Genomic DNA, 19990 nt, shown 5'->3' with positions numbered 1-19990 from the left:
CAGTTAAATTACTAATTACACTATCTTCCTCCTCTCAGATTTATTCAGAGATCCATCTGAACACGTGGCAAAACATGATTGGTTCAACTACTGTTGCTTGGAAGAAAAGCTCGTACGAAGGGTTATTTGTCGACAAATGGCGAAGGAGGGAGAAAAATTATAACGTCGCCATGTGTCGGTGAAGTAAAAGGGCAAAGTCGTAAATAAAGGGAACAACTTAAGGGTAAAAGAGGAATTACAATAATCTATCCCGTGTACGTAGAAAAGTTGTTGTAGATGTAGGACTTTGTAGTCCAAATCTGTCATTTAATTTCTCTCTCAGCATTTAACGCGGCTATCAGTTTTGGCTTTTCGGCTTTGGCACTCTTTCTGTCCCCACCCCCCTATGAAACATCTCCGTCTTCTTTACACTGCCCAAAGAGTGTGATCACCACCTTCTATTTTCATTATTAAGCTGCCGAAGATCAAAGAGCAACCAGATTCTGTGCTAGGTAAAGTTTCTCTTCCAAATGCTCTTTCGGTTATTACACCGAAAGAGAAACGATTGACTGTAACATATTGATTCTGACTATTTTTGGACTGACGCTCGTAGTTTTTGTGGCTTTTGGATCCTTTACTGTTTTGAACAATTATTTGAAATTTCTCGATCACGGTGATTGTGTCCGTGATATTCGCTGTCTCTAACTCTGTGTGTGTGTGTATATGTGCGTGCTTGCGATTTGTATTGGCGGATACAGAGGATGAGTGCGTAATGAAGGAGCAATAAAGGAAACGGATCTGAAGCTGGAGATGAGAAGAGATGATACTTTTTGTATGGAAGAAGAAGCGGAAACTGAAGTTTTGTATTGTGATTAGATGATGAAGATGTACATATCGGCGACAGGGATTAAAAAATTGACTATTTCGAGTACCGCCGCTGTCACGAGCGGCGGAGGTGGTTTTGGATTGCCGGTAGTCATGAAAGGGAAGGGATCATCGCCGAGGATTCGCCGGATATCTTACCGGACATTATTATTGCCGTCTCTTTTGGTTCTCGGTTTACTTTTATCCTTGCTCTTTTTCAGAATTACCTTTATCATGCTCGAATCAGCCGCTTTTTGCTCTTCCTCTATCGGTAAACTATTTTCCGATCGTATTAAAATTTTTTCTTTTGCTTCTTAATGTGTTTTTCGTTTTTTGTTAATAATTTTAATTTTTTATTTCAATTGTTTTGTATTACAGGTTGTTTGGGATGGAGTATTTTCGGCGGGAGCGACTCGGCTGTGGTAAATCATTTTCCTCTTTCTGATAATTTAAAATATAATCTACTCATTGTCATTATCCTTGCGGTGATTAAAATATTGGAAATATTAGATGCAACAATTTTTTTGGTGCCACATCTTTTTGTGAGTTTTTCAGTATCACGTGCTAGTTTTACTATTATCCACGTGGGAGCACCTTCAGAATTTGGATCAAAATTGTTTTTTCTTTTGAGTAAAGTTGTTTGCCTGCTAGAAAGTGTTTCTTTTTTTAAAAATAAAATAAAATACACATAGGGTGAGGGAAGGATGGAAAAATAGGAGAAGATTACAACGTGGGGAATCGTATTTACACCAACAAAGTGAAAGTACTTTGATTTCTTGACTCTATTCGGTCAGAATGCCAAATTCTACTTGTTTGATAGTGCAGGAGTAGTAGTGGAGCCATAAATCTTACTAAATGGTGTCAAAAATAAGGGAGTTAACATGTAACATGTATACATAAAAATAAATTTTTAACCTAACTAAATAATAATAATTTTTCAATGACCCCTTACCATAAGGTGGCACCGTCACTGGTAGGGGACGTCCACGCCAAAAAATGTATCATATTTTGGAATATAAATTTTTCTGCTCATCCATTTTGACAAAAAATAATCATAAAGTAATTGTTGTCATTATTTTTCATTATAGTTTCAATTCGTTACTACTTAATTTAGGTCTCTGAATATTGCAGAGGATAACACTAGAGAAGTGTAGAAAAAAATTTGTGTCAACGTAACACGACTCTACTGAACTTGGTTTCGCTCCTCTACTATAATTCCTACTCCTCCGTTTCAATTTATGTGAACCTATTTGACTGGGCACGAAGTTTAAAAAAAGAGAGAAGACTTTTGAACTTGTGGTATAAAATGAGGCACATATATTTTGTGTGGCTATAAATCGTTGCATAAAGTTAAATTGTTTCCAAATAAGGAAAGATATCATTTTTTTTGGCACGGACTAAAAAGGAAATAAGTTCACATAAATTGAAACGGAGGGTTATAATTTTTAGCTGGCCGGGAAAACCGATAGAGTTCTACAATTTGTAGTTGCCTTAATTATTTCAGGCAGAAGAGTAAATATCAAACTAGGTCCTTGCCCATATCTTACTATACGTAAGTACAACTCAAGTATTATTTTCTATTTAGTTTCAAGGATAACCGGATTTAAAGGAATTGTCGGTAATTGACATCCACTTGTTGGTTTCTGTACATCTGGCCACTAGTACAGCCACATCATGATTCATGTTTTAACCTATCATCCTGACTAGGATTAAGTAATGTTGTTCCATCTTTATTCTTTGACTTTCTAGTCCCACTTGATCTTTAATGCTAGAGCATATTGTAATAAGAAAAAGTGGGAGACACTGCTTCAGTATAAGTCAAAATTGCTCTTAGAAAAATCACTTTCAGTAATCAGTAGGATGCCCACTTGACTTAATTGTTTAAGAGATTAGTTGGCCTTTCTTGTCGTTGCATGTTCACATCGCTATTGTCCATTGATAGAATAACTTTACGTTAATCCAATAAATACGTAATAACTGTCTTTATATACATTATTATTACTTAGCAATAGTTAACTAATACATATTTTTGTATCGATTTAATCACTTAAGTTCATTAAAAATGTGGTTTGGTCTAAGTGAGTGAAAATTTTCCTGACTCTGGAGTCTTGATGAACATGATTCTCCAACTTTTATCGTTTCTATTTCTGATGCTACTTTTACTCCCTTTTTTGACCGTACGGTGAAAAAGCTCAGAGAAGAGTTGATGCTGGCATTGGTGGAGGCAACAAGTGATGGTGAGAATGGAAAAGGAGGGATAGAGAGTTCAACTTCATTACCATCCTCATTCAATGATCTTGTGAAGGACATGACCTCTAGTGGACAAGACATCAAAGCTTTCGCTTTCAAAACTAAAGCTATGGTAACAAGCAACCTTTTACTTCCTGCTTTCCACTTTACATTTAGTTCGCTTTTCTTGCGGGTCATTTCTTTTTATTTATGAACTGCAGCCATAATTCTCGTATACCTAACGTTGTATTTTAGTTTCTAAGTAGTTGGATAATATATTTTTTTTCCAATCCTTTTATCCGTTCCTCTTTGGTTGGAGAATCTTGAATAGAAAATGCACAAGTAGGCCACTTTGTCACATGAATAATCAGACTGCCTGCAATGCTCCATCACTCAAGCAGTGCTGCATGTTTGTTTTGGAATGCGTAATGGCCCAATCCACTTGTTGGCCTTGGCCCTCTGTGTAAAAGTATTCTCTTTACCTACCAATAATACGAGCTAAGGCAATCCTATGATTGCAAATGTTCTGTAGTTACAACTTTAGTAGACAGCTACATTAAGCAATTAAATTACTGGGCACTAAAGTCTGAGCCAGAGTTTCTAAAAAATGTCAATTTTCAGTTAATTTATAGGAGTAGATATTATCGATCATGCCATTTCGGAAAATCTTCCTACTTAATTTTCAGGTCTGTCAAAGCTCTGCTTAATGTCCGAAAAATGGAAACTTCACATAGAAACTGTTTTCCACCTTCGTGGAAGGGGCATTTGCATTGTCAGGATATAGATATTTTTGTCCTCATCTAGCTCCACTAGCCAAGAAAAGCCAAATTCAAAATCTTATCGTTTCCTAGGTTCAGCTACATGTCAGGAATGTATCGAATCTAATCAAACTACTAATTTTAGAAGCTTAGATGGCAGTTCTAATAGCTTCTTTGCATTGTCTTTCTAAGTAAGGTATTGTATCAATGCAGGCCTGGTTCAAGGGATTCAGAGGGTTATCCCAGTATAGATTTTGGAATTAAATTTATCCTGTATTATTTTTATACAAAAATTGTTAATATAACTTATCAGTTATAGAAGGTGTGATAGTTGTCAAGGTTATAGTCCTGGTTTTAATCCCGAGATTATATATCCTGGTTGTGAACCAAACAACCATACCATACCCTGCTTCTATATCCTGAAGCCGAGTCTAAAATGCTGAGTAGTCCAAATCTTTCTTTACCTGTGGAGGAATAAGCATCTTACGGAAGATTTTTGGCAGTTTGGACCCAAAGCTATCTAAGCCAGTTTTTGGTAATGGCTAAAGTAAATTGAACTAGGAAGAGAGTCAATGCTGACGAACAGAGTGAGTCCTTACTCTGATTCCTTGCAAGTAGCGATATTCACAGATATATAGGACTAATAGAGGAAATTAAAGAGAAGAAAATTCTTATCAACCTGAAACCAGAATTTTCATTTAGATTCTTCTCTAAAGGGTAGTCCGGTGTACTAAGCTCCCTCTATGCGCGTGGTCCGGGGAAGGGCCGGACCACAAGGGTTTATCGTACACAGTCATTCTAGGATGTTAGAAACTCATTGTTGGCCTTTCCTAAGCTTCGGTTCCACATTCTACTTGCATTTTTAGTTGAAAATACATACTTGGGACCTTGTTCTTTCCGGACACTTAACAATCAGTTCACTACCTTACAAGTGACATGACTTCTTTTTTTAACTCGCTGAAAATTTCTCGATTATAGAGTAGGTCATAGCAAATTAAATGGAGCACCGTTGTATTGTTATAAATATTTGAAAAAGTTGTATGCTTCTTTCCTTTGTTTAGATAGTGAAGATGGAGAAATTGGTAGAATCAGCTAGACAACGTGAGTCTATTTTCTGGCATTTAGCTTCTCACGGTGTACCAAAGGGCATACATTGCCTATCTCTCAAGTTAGCTGAAGAATATGCTGAAAATGCTGCCGCACGTTCTCGCTTGCCTCCCCCTCAATATGTTTCACGCCTCACTGACCCTTCCTTCCATCACGTAGTTCTTTTAACAGACAATGTACTTGCTGCGTCTGTTGTAGTTTCCTCAACCATTAAAAACTCAAGTATCCCAGAAAGATTGGTATTTCATATAGTTACTGATAAGAAGACATACACCGCGATGCATGCATGGTTTGCCGTGAACTCAGTTAATTTAGCTGTCCTGGAAGTAAGAGGATTGCATCAGTTTGATTGGTCTCATGAGGTGAATATCGGGATTAAGGAGATGATAGAGATCCATCGATTAATCTGTAGACACAAATTTGACCGCATGAAGAGGGAAACTTTGGCAAACGAGTATGAAAATGATAAGGATTTGCAGTATCTACGGCCTAGCTGTGCATCCCTTTTGAATCATCTGCGCATCTATATCCCTGAGGTAATTGCTTAATTTAAGTATTTAACATTGTTTTCACCAACAAAATGATGATCTTTAATAAGAGACATTCAATGAATAATTGATTTTCTCATATAATTTCATGGGTTCACAGCTCTTTCCAGATCTGAACAAGATTATATTTTTGGACGATGATACTGTAGTACAGCATGATTTATCATCTCTATGGGAACTGGATCTCAACGGGAAAGTTGTTGGTGCAGCTTTTGACTCGGGCTGTGGAGATGGCTGTTGCCCTGGAAGAAAGTACAAAGATTACTTCAACTTTACGAGCCCTGTTATATCATCTAACCTGGATTATGATCGTTGTGGATGGCTTTATGGAATGAATGTCTTTGATCTTCAAGCTTGGAGAAAGACTAACATCACTGCGACTTACCATCACTGGCTTAAACTTGTAAGTATAGATCAACCTGAATATGTTGAATCAAAATTATAACTTGCCTTATTATTAGTTCTAAATGCCTATTACAAGGGTCTCACGAATACTTGGGATGTGCATTATGCATAGCTGCTGCTGCAGAATGTTTGAAAGTAGAGCATTTTGTGTCGATTATCATGTGAAATTACACAATTGCTAGCTTATATCTCTTCAGACAGGTTTTTCATGCTATCGAAAACATTTGTCAATAAGGGGTTAGCTTTCTGTTCATAAATAAAAGAGGAACGATCAATCTTATGGAAATCTAGCAATCTTGTCCATTCTTATTTATTTTAAGAAGCTGCTTTAACAGTGTGTTTTGACGATATCATGACTTTGACCTCTTAATTCTATTTTGCAGAGTCTCAACTCTGGTTTTGAACTGTGGAATCCTGGAGCACTTCCACCTTCCCTGATTGCTTTTGAGGGTCATGTGCATTGGATTGAACCTTCGTGGCACATTGCTGGTTTAGGTTATCGATCTGTTATGAATGTCACAGAGTCTATACTGGAGAACGTAGCTGTTGTACATTTCAGTGGACCAGCCAAGCCATGGCTTGAGATTGGGAGCCCTGAGATACGAAGCTTATGGAGTCGCCATGTAAATTTCTCAAACGAATACATTAGGAAATGTGGAATCATGGGGTGAATGGAAGGGGACACAGTCTTACTCTCAACGTGAAATATGTCGTAATTTATTCTTAAGATATATTCTGAGTTGGAGGGAAGAAGGTACAGCCTTCAGTCTCCGATCACACCACTGTAGTCACTGTATAGACTAAGCTAGCGTGCCATACACTACACAGCCTAGATGTTTGACAACTTTCGTGTATTAGGTTGATAGATATAAAGCTATTGTAAAGTCTTTTTTCCACGTTTCCGTACCTATAATAATATCTTAATTATTCTACTCCTTGAAAACTCTTCATCTTTCTATATATTGAAGTCATATGTAGCTTAGTTTCGACCTTCCACGAAGCTTGGATGACTATTTTAATGCTAGTAAGGGCACTATCAGATGTACAAACATTAAGAGAAATAAAGAATCAGATGTCCACTTTTACTAATTTTGAAAAACAATCTGAAATGAAGAACAAAAACGTGTATTTTAGATAAACTATCAACTGAGGTGAAATGGCTATAACTGACCATGTTACTTTTCTAAACACATAATAGAAATCCAAATAACTTTAAGTTAACCATAAGATTTCTTCAGTAAAATGACTAAGCCTTTCCTTGTATAAAATATCATGTACTTTCATGTAATGACAACCAGTTTAAATACATGAGCCAACGGAGGGAAGTCCACCCTCTACGATAAATATGAAGAGATTAATAGCTAGTTTTAAAAATTATCACTAGGTTGCCATACAACAGTTTATAGCATTTATAGAAAGCCTGTAAGAGTAAAAGGCAACATCAAACAAGATTTCATTCCTTAATTAATAGATGACTGAATGCTTGAAAATAAACAGTTAAAATCTCAGTGGTGATAGTTCTGATGATTTACAACTATAGGTTAAAATTGGAGTGACGTTTCTGAAGATGAAGGAAGACCCCTCACCCAAATTCAGAAAACTTGATAGTAGAGCCCTCCAATATATCAGCTGCAGAAATAACATCAGGCAGGAAAAAAAGTGGAAATAATCAGTTAGAGATTATTGTAGCATTACTTTTAAATATGTCCATTAAGATATAGAAAAATATACAATAATCTTGCATACAAGAGCTCAGCTTCAACATTATTTCAAGTAAGCTAAGAGGATGGCATATTGTTGGCTAGCTGTATATGAGACATACAAGCTTCTCAAAATTTTGCCAACTTCAGAAAACTTCCCACTATAGCCTTAGGCCCTTCTTAGATTAGACAAAGCATCTGGTCCTTCATTAAGATTTTGACCAACTATGTACAGCATAGATCAAGATGGGGTGCGGACTTTTCCTGGATCCACTATGAACGCGAGATGCCTTGTGTACCAGGTAGAAATGACACCAGGCAGCCACTCTAAGGGCTGTTATTTAAGAATTAGCCAATGCGTCATGAATTTCACTTTTTCAGGACAATAATGTCCTGAATTTTAGTTTAAAATTTTAGAACAAAATAAATATCGGCGAATCTCTAAATAGCATCCATGAGAATGGTTATATGTGCACTTACCCTTAGCTGCCTTTTTATTTTTATTTTTATTTTTTATGTACAGCATAGAGGAGGATACATAGTATGAAAGTATTTGACCAGTCAACCCAAAACAACTAAGGAAATGGATGGAGTAGTCTATGACTTTTTATTATAAACTCATTTGGAAGTCATTACACAATCTGACTACTATCTAACTCAATACCTTTATTTCCGACTTCTTAGGGACAAATTTCACTAGAAATGTTCTTATACGTAATATGTTGCATCAATATTAATAATTTTACCTTTGAAGAGATAAACTCAATACCAGCCAACATGTGTAACCCGATTTCAAAGTTCATACATAAACCTCAATGCGAATTTAAACTAGTGTGAGAATGAACTTACACACATGGTTAGCTTTGATATCTTGTTGAAAGAATCTGAACATCCTACTTAAAACCTTAAGATCATGGGTTCAATAGTTCAAAACTTATAAATTTATTGGAAATTCCTTCTGCAATTCTTGTGAGACTCCTAGGTAACTCAACCGGACACAGTTGATTCATAATTATAATGAAATGGGTAATACTCATTCTGCCTAGAAGATAGTGGTATAGTGGAGTTAAGTTTTCAGATTCCACTTATTATTTTCAGTGCAATCACACCAGTATCGGATCCTCCAAAAATACACTAGGAAGATCCGACACGCAACCGGCAATATTCTCGGAGAGTCCGAGCAACCTACATTTTCACATATCATGTCTTAAGGCGGGTTTAAGTTATATATACCTATTGGTGCTGACGGGTAAGTGGGATGTTATTTTTTTGTGTAATAAAATAAGTTAAGGCAGATATCAAAGATTGAATCAGAATGAGATATTTTACTACTCTCTTCAACAACTTCCTAGAAAGGTTAATGGGTTAATTCAACTAGATAGATGGCAACTCCCTACTATTAGACGAAGATACGAAAAATGTAATTTCTTTGTTAGTTGATCTTTTAGAGTATGATGAAAGGATTGAATAGGCTGCTTCCTTTCATAACAAATTGGAAGATTGATTCAATCAGTCTTTATTGTAGGACCCTCTTCTATCTTTACTTTTTTGCTTATGAATAGACATGGTAGGGGTCTTGTCTAACCCCCACACCTAAGGCAATATGCCTGAAGGAAAATTTCTATGTTAGTTAATTGTTCGTTGATATGGACTGGAAGACTAAATTTTAACTTCTTAGTCCAATATTTTGAAAGGTTGAACCCATTCAATCTTTGATGTAACAGACATCAGGCCTAGTCCCCCTCCTTCTGTTATCTTTCGCGTTGGAATGAAAGCACACCCAATATCTAAAGGGTGGGATTAAATAAATAAATAAAAAGTTGGTGGGGGAAAGAGAAACTTACACAAGCTGGAGAGCAGTTTGGTCGTCGTGGCGAGAGTAATGGGGATTAGGTTCCAGCAGATTTACAGGCAGGAAGTTGCGAGCATCGTTATAATTCTGAGAAGTAGTCATTGGCTGCTGCTGCTGATTGTATTCAGATCCTCCTGGCATCAAGTTCATTTGCTGTTGTGCTCTCTCTACCTCCGCTATCTGCAACATCTTTGAAAGATTAATTTTGAAGTTAAAGTAATGTTATTTTTATAATAATAGTATCATATAAATATATGGACGCAAGGAGATATACAAATGCATTATTAAGAAAAGCATATTACCTTTGCTCGTAGATACATGTTGGCATTCTGCAGATCAATCTCCTGCAACAAGTTATTTGGCTTTCTTTAAAGATGAAAATAGAACATATATATAACCACTACCCTCTTTGTCATCAATATGCAGGGTTTAGCAAAAAAGGTTTTAACGAAGATCTATCATAAACAATCTCTATTCCTTTTCAGGATAAGAGTAATGCGGCGTCCTTGTGGGAATACACTGCGTGCAGGGTTTAACAAAAAAAGTTTTAGTATGTAAAGCACAGGAATGAGTGGTTTTACCCTCTTTTGCATGAGCTCAATTTCTGAGAAGAGCAATTCATTCTGGAAAATCATAAGAACGTGTCAATCAGGATAATCGGAAAACTAGTGGAATAAGCTAGCAATAAGTGGAATTTACCTTTTTGGAACGGACTCTACCAATGGCCTTCTCAAGTTTCCCTTCCAAATTCTTTAGGTCCCTAGGGCTTAAACTGCTCAGGGCCTCTCCAACTATTTGCCTAAACAAAAAGCATAATCGTAAATCTAGTGAACTGTGCTAATTCATATTAGAGAAGATCTCTTTGTACTGACCTGTTATAAGTCTGTATATCTCGTATTTGTCGTCGCAGTTTGGCTGCTTCTTGCTGGTAATACTGAGAAAAATAAAGTTGCGTCCATTTAATCAACTCTATTATGATATTCACTTGAATAGGAGGATCAAATGCAAATGCACGCCACAAACATTTCTTTTAACATACCATTTCCCATTTGTATTTTTCTGTGATGGATACCAATTACTTTAGTTATGTTCCTACGTTTACTTAGTACGATAAGTCTTTTGTTTTGTCAAAGACTTATATGCCGGTAGATAATGTCCAAACTTGAAGTGTTAGAGAAACTATATATTTATAATGTAATATTAGACTAAGACGGACTTGGACATGATGTGCTACTAAAGACATTTTTATTTATTTAACAATAAGAGGTCGTTTGGTAGGGCGTATAAGAATAGTACTGAGTTTGGTGTATTAATAATGTTGGAATTAGTTATGCTGAAATTATTTCTTATTGACTATTTCATTTGGTATATTAGAAATAACACGCATTGCATATTTTTTTTTTCTTTCTAAAAATTGTTTGTTTATGAAAATACTCTCTATAGATTTAAAAAAGCTTTTGAAAGGTCAATTTTATCTTTATACATTTTATCCATATGTTAAAAACCATGATATTGCTAATGTAATGGTTTGCTATGTATAAAAAGTACTGAATAATGTGTATAACTAATACAGGTACTAATTATACGTAGGTTAAAAACACAACCAAATAAGGAATTAATAACACCAAAGCTAATACATATACTATTATTTTACCTAATACATCCTACCAAACTACCAAACAAAGATGCGCTGCAATATCAAAGAAGTAAAAATAGAAAACGCTATGCGAATACATCAAATATACTTATTTTTACTGTTGATGATGACTCAAGATCGAAGAATAACAAGTATACCTGAGTGTTAGCTTCAGAAACAGACCCTTGACTGGTGGAATCAGCATGGTGTTTCTTGTACCTATCAATGGTCGCCCTAACACTACACATACCCAATTAGAATTGATAAACAAATTAAGGCTTTAACAGTACTCTAATTTAAACCGCATAATTATTTTCTCTTCATTTCCCTCAAAATAACTAAAGCCCGAATTAATTAAAAGCTTGCATTCTAACCAATTTAGAAGAAATCTATGGGATAATTATAGGCCAGCATCTCCTAACATTACTGTGTCAAATGTACCAAAAACCCTGGAGACTTTTTACAACCTACATTTTTCATAAATGTTCAAAAATTTACTCTCTATATAGTTTGAGAATATTAGACTTTTTGTCAAATTGCATCACAAGAAAAGTCTCACAGCCACCAAGCCCTTGGTGGAAAATTAAAAGGGATTTTCAAAGAAATCAATATAAAACCAGCATTCTCAGCTTAAATAGTTATGAACAACCAAGTCACACCAGCTTAAGTAGTTATTTTGTCCAATTTCATTAAATTATTAGCATTTATATATTTGGGCGGGGTGGGTCAAATGATTTTTTGGGTCTTTACAAACTTATTTTTAGTTTTATGATATATCTCTTTTTTTTTTTTTTTATATATATATGAGAGATTTATTTTTATACTTAAAAAGATCTAAAAATGATACTTTCTTAATTTTAACATTGAAAATGGCCATGGAGGCCCATTTCCTCAATTGTTTTCCACCTCTCTTACCAAAAGAAACTAAATTAGGTAATAAGAACTTTTTTTGGGAGGCTATTTGTCAGTTGTGCAGTAGCAGTGTAAGTAGAATTTTAACACAATCAAACATTTAAATTTTTTATATAAGCAGAATGGTAACTTGATGGTAAGTTACCTGTTAGAATATGTAAAATATATTGATAGAGTAGAAGTCTATCACATGGTTTAATCTTTTATTTTTAGATTATTGCATGTTTGGCATTGTTCTTCATGATTGGAACCTAAGTACTAAGGGACGCCAAAGGGAAAATGATGAAAACTCTCACTATTCCATTGGGCAGAAGAAACAGCCCTAAGCAATATATGCACTCTTTATATTATGTTCTTTTTTGCAGAGTAGAGGAATAAAATGTGTTATTTGTACATCATGCCCTTCTACAATTTTGAATTTAAGAAAATGACCTTTTTAGATCTCTTATGTATAAAAGACAGACCTCTTACGTGTAAAAGCAAATATCCCATGTGTAAAATAAGAGGTAGGGTCATAAAACTAAAAACAAGTTTGTAAAGAGCCAAAAAACAGATTAACCCGCGGAATATTTACAATTCAAGAAAGAATATCGCATTCAATGGCACATTCAATAGGAAATAAAGATTCAGGAATTGATGATGATACACAAGAGCTAGACCCCAACATTGCTTTAGGGAAACAAATATTTTAGATGCTGCGCACATATGCGCAAAATATATATTCTTTCATTTTATAGTCAATTCTAATGATATTTCCTTCCACAATAAGATGGCTTCTAAAACTGAACAAAACGTCTTATCATTCCTTTAGATTTACACACCTAGAATAGCACAAGAGCATGTACAAGCATAATTTAGCTGATAACTCAAGTAATACAAAGGGTAAAGTCATCCACTTATGCAACACGAGGAAGTAAAATATCACGCTCTCTCTTGTTAGTATATCTACATTGTAAGAATGTATTGGGATCAACATAATAAGGTGTCACAGAGAGAAAAAAAAAATACTAAAAGACTGTACTATAGTTTAATAAGATTTGGTTTATTGTTGGTTTGACTTCCCTAATGAATGCAACCCAGTACTACTACAACAACAACAACCCAGTATAATTCCACTAGTGGGGTCTGGGAAAGGTAGTGTGCACGCAGACCTTACCCCTACCCTGGGGTAGAAAGGTTGTTTCCGATAGACCCTCGGCTCCCACTGTACTATAGTTTAACAAGATTTGGTCAATTTTATTTTTAAAATCAATTGTTCCCATGACTGGGAGCAAGGTGGTGAGTTCTTGGAGGGAGGGAGACGAGGGTCTATCGTAAACAGCCTCTCTACCCTAGAATAGGAGTAAGGTATGCGTACACACTACCCTCCCCAGACCCCACTAGTGTGATTATACTGGGTTGTAGTTGTTGTTGTTGTTGTACTGGGTTGTATTCATTAGGGAAGTCAAACCAACAATAAAAGAGAGGTGGATGTACACATCCTTACCTCAGCTGCCAAAAAAAAATAAAAATGGAGACCTATATCTACCTTACTAGTAGCAAAATTACAGGTTACAGTCTTGCTTACAAAAACAATAACAAAAAAAAAAATTACTTGCATAGAATCACAAAAAACTGAATTTTCTGTGTTTATGTCTGAAGGAGGTAATTAATTTGGTCAATTAACTTACATATGAATGATTCACTAAAATATAAAAAAGAGCCTGAGATTATTGAGAGAAAATTCTCTCCCTATAAATAAAACTCTCAAAACCTATGGGTTGTGTTACTGTGAGAAAAATATAAATGTGGAAGAGTTCTTTTCCACCAAAAAAATCTTTTTCTTTTTAACCGAAAAAAAAACAATTTTAATTATGATAAAAAATCAGGGCAAACTAACAGAAGGAAGGTTTCTCTAATCTTATACTTCAAACGGTTTGTTTTTCTCCTCAAGACTATTATGCATAAGCACTGCACACGCTATTAGAGGCCTTCTCAATCGCCAAAAAGATTTTGATAGTAAGATCTTCCACACATTATTAGAGGCCTTCTACAACTAGACAAAATACAAAGGCACTCTCTTGGAGTTAGACTTCTTAACTCTCGATGAAGTGATATTTTCTTTGTATGCTAAGTTAGGAAATGGCTGTATTAGAATGTGAATGCTCATTCATCATCTAAAAAATCATGGAGGCAATGCATTTTTATTTATAAAAGAAGTAGTATATAATATATGGATCTATTTTGCCGTGACAATAACAACAACATACCCAGTATAATTTCACATAGTGAGGTCTGGGAAAGATAGTATATACGCAAACCTTACCTCTACCTTATGGAGATAGAGAGGCTGTTTTCAATAGACTTTCTCGTGAAAAATGATACAATTATCTTTCTATATGTGGTTAAGAAGCAACATACAGCCTATCAAAATTTTGAAGTATAAACCTTTCAAAATTTTAATAGCTTGAAGGTGATCTTTGACGTGGTTACAAAGTGGATCGAGTACAAAGAGATGCTTAGCTTATCATAGAAGTACTAATTAAAAAGTTGTCGAGACAAATGCAATAAGGTGCTTATTTTGTCCTCAATTTGTCAATTACTATATGTTGTCAACTACTACTATCCCATCTTATAGGAAGCTGTTTAACTAGAAATTGTTAATTTGGTTAATGTATTATATTAGTGACAATAGAAGAAACTATTAAAAATGATTAAATCATTAATTTGAGAGAGTAATCACATCAAACTTTAAAATTTAATTCATTAAGCTAATTGAAATTTTGAGAGTTGTAAATTTGTATAGTAAAAAATGTTAATCATAGGATTGTCTTTTATTTTTAAAAAAGAAAGATTATGATACAAAATTGTCAAAGAAGAGTTACTATTTGCCTAGAATAAGGACATCTTTGTACCTTATGATTTGTGTATTCCGAAAACTATTCTTTCTTTCTATTGGTACCTCATCCTAAAATTGAGGCTAGTTGCTTAATCTTATGTTGGCTCCTTATGAAGTAACAATGTAAAATGTTCATAATATCTCTCAAAATCATCTAAACAATTTTTGCCTTATCCTTTTGAAAATACTTTTGAAAAATCATTGACTGCAACCAGACCAGAGGAACCAAAAATTAAATTTCAAAATTTCAAAATTGCAAAATAAATTGCCCAACTTACAGGACATAATCTGGCACAAAATCTCTAGTATTGTGCGACAATGAGAAAAGAAAGAACATAATAAGGATTGATGTGTGCACACATCACCTATACATTTTTAGATCAACTGTGGAGTTTCTCAAATTCTTTTGCATTGTAAAGATAGAATTTTTGTTTCGGTTGCCTTATATAATGAACTCTTTATTTTAGTAAAACCAATGTTACCATTTTAGAACTTTAAAGGAAGAAAAAACAGATAGTTCAACAGGATTTTTTAAAGCTAACTCATTCTGTTCTAATTTACTTCCTCCACTTTAATTATTTTTTTGGCTTTTTTGTTGTTGTCTATAATATCTGATTTTTTCAGATATCATGAAGGAATTAATTTCTTTTTTTCAAAGTTGCCGTTGGAGTAAAGAGCTTAGGAGTATTTGTTATATTTTCAATGAACAAATTAAAGTTAATATGGTCAATTTAATTATTAATTAATGCTAAAAGTTAGATTCCTTAATAGATGTGAAAACAATCAAAAAATTATTTAAAGTGAACCGAATAGAGTATTTTATTCTGTTTCTTTTTTTAGTATGTTACAAAAGGAATTAATAGCATTTTTAAATATAAAGTAAATGTAATTTAAACTTTCATTTTACTTTTAACAAGTTATTACTGCCGCACAAATATTGGCATGTTGAAGAGTACAAATTTTAAAGTCTCAATTTCTTCCGGTTCATATAAATTAAAATCGAGGGAGTGAGTAAGTAGCTTTCTGCCATATGCCTCGAGATTAGTAGGTCAAGAGGTTCAACTGGATTTTTTTTAAAGCCAATTCATTCTCTTCTAATTTATGTTAACCTATTTTTTTTTTAGTCTGTTACAAAAGTATAATCTCTTTAAATTTGAAAAATTTGTAATTTAAACTTTTAATTTTACTTTTAAAAACATGTTCCACACAAATATCATAATATAATATTGAAGAGTACAAATTTTAAATGTCTCAATTTATTTCGAATCATATAAATTAAAACCGAGGGAGTGATTAAATAGCTTTCTGCCATATGCTCCGAGAATAGTAGGTGAAGAGGTCAAAATAAAACCAAACTTTTTCCTTAGAAAAAAGGAAATTGGTTTTGGAAATTGAGTCTTCTTTTGGGTTTCCAAGTATTATCCACTGGGTTAAGGATGAACTTAGCTTCTATGGGGAAGACCTGCAACTTACAGTGAGGGGAGAAGTTCTGTAACCTTAATTTCGTCGAGGCAGTGATTGGTTGTCCCCTGCCACGCTGGCGCAAGATCCCACAACATATTGGCTTGAATTCATGTCTCTATCTCTCTCCTTTTTACCCAAGGAATAATACCCTCAAGTTTACCCTTTTACCCATTCCCAAACATCCAAAACTTTATCTTTCCTTTGCAGTTTCCTCCATTATTTTATACTCTCCTTGTGTTTTTTAGTGTGTGTGTGTGTGAGAGAGAGAGGCTTTTAGTGAAGTCTTTCTCTTGTGTAAAGTGTTTTGAGTGCAGCAGATGAGAAGCAGTCAGTTCAAAGAGCAGCCATTCTATGGTTGCACGCTCTTCCCTATGCACGAAAGACATCACATAAAAAGTGCAGTGACTCTCTTTCTCTTTCTTTCCGTACCCCTCTCTCCCCCAACAAATGGTGAAAAATAAGACCAAAATCTGATGAAATTGTGACCCTCTAATAGTTTGACTAGGTCTTCATACATATACTCTCCGTTTTCTTATTCATTTTAATGGACATTAGTTTAAGAAAGAATATCAAAAGTATTCTTAAAGGCCATACTTCTAAACCCTTTTTATAAGAACATGTAAAATTAGATGTTTAAAATAAATATTAAATTTTCAATTATAGAAAGATATAATTTTCTTAACCGAATAAAAAGGAAAGATATCAAGAGTATATGGAATTGCTTATGGCCCTGTTTAAGGAATTTTCCACCAGGTTAGCTGTTTAAGCTTAAAATTCAAATCAAAGTGTTGAAGATAAAACGCAAGAAAGATCTAAGTGTAGAAAGAAATACCGTAATACATAAAGAGTAAAAATTTACCCTTTGAGATAAAAAGTTCTTTTTTTTGAATGAAGTGAGTAGTGATAAAAGAAACCAACCGAGAAAAGGAATATATGACAAAACCTTCTAGTTGTTTAGCTCAGAACTGAAAATTCGTGTCTGACGTGACCAAATATTCGTGTTTAACTCCCGTATGATATGATATCTATGGTCCTAATTAATCACATCAAACCCTAGCCCCATATTTCAATGTTTCATTTCAAGAAATTACTGAAGGTAACAAACCCATTTGCTAAGATCACTCAAACTTAAGTTTTGACTATCCTGAAATTGGAAGTTTAATGAGTTCTATATCAGGCCCTTTCAAGATTATGGAAACCCTAGAAATAGAAATAATAGAGTAGTTTTATTTGGGACTGTAGAGGGATAGAATGGTAAAGAGAAGGGCAGAATCTAATTGCCTTTCTTAAATAACCCTAATTCAACTTTTGACTGGATTAAAGAGGGAACTTGATCTGAAACCCTAATCTGTAAGTTGATAGGCTATGGCCTCTGTGATTTCTAAAATGACATGTTATTAAGGAAACGTCAATTGGAGGAGTAAAGAGCAAATCACAACATGACAGCTTAGAGAGAGAGAAAAATGCACTAGAGGAAATGGCAAAGATGCCAAGAAAATGGAGATAGAGAAGGGAAAGCTAAGATTTTCGTTGTACTTTCTCATATCTCTTAACCTTACTTGTAAGTTTATTTGTACAACATATTTCTCTATATCTGTTTTAAACAGATCTATCTTTAAAATCAAAGAAGCAACTGAGAAGAAGCAACAAAAGAAAGGTTGGTGTTCTAAAGCTCATAAAGAAAAAGAAACAAAAACATAAAGCAAACAATTAGATAAGCAAATCTTTGTGACGAAGAAACTCAATCTTTTAACTGAACACCATATTTACTTTCTTATGTCAAGAAATCCACACACAAAATCTTGACTGACATAAGGCAATCAATCTGCATCTTTTTGTTCTTAACAATAGAAAAAAAAAACATAAATTGACACACACAAACAGAGAAAGAAAAATATTTGGAAAAACAGTTTAGCTGAAATTTTTTAGGTTAAAAGCAGATCTTGGCAAAAAATTGGTCATAAATATTGAACCTGTTATTGGCATATTCATATAGGCGACCACGGCTGGAGAAGACAATAAGGGCAACTTCAGCATCACAAAGTACAGAAAGCTCATAGGCTTTTTTAAGGAGGCCATTTCTACGCTTACAAAAAGTAACTTGTCGATTTGTAGTATTTTCAATCCTCTTGATTTCGATCTTTCCTCTTCCTGATTTCCTCTGAGAATTAGATGACTCAAATTCTTCATTAGGAAACACCATCTTCCCTTCTAAAGCTGAAAAAAGCAAAACCAATATCACGATCTCGTTAGCTGATAATTTCCTCAATCGGGGAAATTAAAAGTGTCGTCTAAGATAAATATATTTTGTGTGCATCCAAAACAAGCAAAACAACAATTTTTCTTAGACTTGCGTATGTTTGTAGTTACTTCTTGATACTTTTATTATGATGTTTTGATCAGGAAATATAGCAAGGATAAGGTAAAGAAATAAAGAAAGTCTACCTAGAATTTCTTGCAGAAAATTCTATTTTGTATAGCTTTGAACATGAGAGCTTGCAGAAAATGGAAGTGAGTTGCACAAGCAGAAGGGTAGTTATAGATAGGAAAAAATTGGACCGTCCAACCGCAATACTACTTTTTGCTTGTATGTCTACACTAAACTACAAATAATTTTTTTGATGTAGTGTAGGTAAGTGGTATTGAAGGAAAGTAACAAAAGAGGATGTAAAATTTTAGGTGTACACTTTGATTAAACTCCATATCAACCATCCATTTTCTCAAAGTATGGGAAAAAGGGAGTGAGAGACAGTAAGAGGCTCTTTTGAAAAGTGACAATTAATGGGATTGAATAGTTTGTTGTAAGTGCAGTCAACCCACAATTTAAATAGAGTAGAGAAAAAAAAGAAACGAGTAAACCCTTTATGTAATTTTTTTTTAAAATTTCAGCTGTAGCCTGTTCAAGATTTCTTTCTATTGAATTCTGACCTCCTCTTTGTTTAAGAAAATATTCACAGCTCCAGTTCACACCTCCTCCCTGAATTTTTAGATGATTAAAGGAAGAAAAAGAGGAACAACAACAAACCCAATGTAGTTCTATAAGTGGAGTTTGGGGAGGGTAGTATGCACGCAAGCCTTACCCCTACCTTTCCAATATACTCAGCTCAAGAAACAGTAAAAACAAAGCAACAAATAATAGTAACAAAAATGTAATAGTCTACGGAAGTAATGACATAACATGTAATAATAAAGAATCAAGAATAATACTAGCACTACTGGTAAGCCTAGGAGAAACTCACAGCTGCGTCTCGACCTTCAGCCCTAATCTTCGACCCCCACACCTTCCTATCGTAGGTCATGTGCTCAGTAAGCTAAAGTAATGATATATCCTACCTAATCACCTCTACCCAATATTTCTTTGGTCTATCATCAACGAGTGCGGAATGGATGGAAACTCTTCACTTTTAACTAGAAATTTTGAATTTAAATTTCAGAAATGAAAGAACTTTTTGGTAGATAGCTTTTTACCTCTCTTAAAATGTTTCTTCTGATTTAGTGAATTTCAAGTATCCAATGGTTAAAGTAAAAAAATAATAATATATATATATATATAAAATGGTCTCTCGATATCCAAAAGTACTTCTCTCTCTTGAATTATTCGAATTTGTTTTTTCGCGTTTCTTGAAGTTGTGACGCCTAGGAACAAGACTCCCATGTG

At 34.3% G+C, this 19990-nt stretch overlaps 2 protein-coding genes across 4 annotated transcripts; one reads left to right on the top strand and one right to left on the bottom strand.

Moving 5' to 3' along the window:
- The first annotated feature begins 308 nt into the window (after positions 1–308).
- LOC104105468 (probable galacturonosyltransferase 15) lies at positions 309–6825 on the top strand. 2 transcript variants are annotated; one of them, XM_009613781.4, is made up of 7 exons: positions 309–491; positions 738–1114; positions 1222–1265; positions 3035–3205; positions 4892–5473; positions 5586–5888; positions 6274–6825. In XM_009613781.4, exons 2-7 carry the CDS (start codon positions 856–858, stop codon positions 6559–6561), a joined length of 1647 nt encoding a protein of 548 aa, XP_009612076.1. In that variant the 5' UTR covers positions 309–491; positions 738–855; the 3' UTR covers positions 6562–6825. The 2 variants fall into 2 exon arrangements, with proteins under 2 accessions (XP_009612076.1, XP_009612077.1); XM_009613782.4 differs by having other exon boundaries at positions 395–491; positions 3040–3205.
- A 411-nt stretch (positions 6826–7236) lies between these two features.
- On the bottom strand, positions 7237–19125 carry LOC104105469 (agamous-like MADS-box protein MADS1). 2 transcript variants are annotated; one of them, XM_009613784.4, is made up of 9 exons: positions 18778–19125; positions 18306–18549; positions 11237–11318; positions 10315–10376; positions 10142–10241; positions 10024–10065; positions 9745–9786; positions 9435–9622; positions 7237–7519 (listed from the first exon to the last, which is right to left on the bottom strand). In XM_009613784.4, the coding sequence occupies exons 2-9, from the start codon at positions 18533–18535 to the stop codon at positions 7516–7518; spliced, it is 750 nt and encodes a 249-aa protein (XP_009612079.1). In that variant the 5' UTR covers positions 18536–18549; positions 18778–19125; the 3' UTR covers positions 7237–7515. The 2 variants fall into 2 exon arrangements, with proteins under 2 accessions (XP_009612079.1, XP_009612078.1); XM_009613783.4 differs by having other exon boundaries at positions 7320–7519; positions 9435–9631; positions 18778–18917.
- Between the last annotated feature and the right edge of the window lie 865 nt (positions 19126–19990).

This window comes from Nicotiana tomentosiformis, chromosome 7, assembly GCF_000390325.3.
Source record: "Nicotiana tomentosiformis chromosome 7, ASM39032v3, whole genome shotgun sequence".
NCBI lineage: Eukaryota > Viridiplantae > Streptophyta > Magnoliopsida > Solanales > Solanaceae > Nicotiana > Nicotiana tomentosiformis.
The sequence above is the reverse complement of the archived record's forward strand: the minus strand, read 5'-3'. Positions and strand labels throughout refer to the sequence as shown.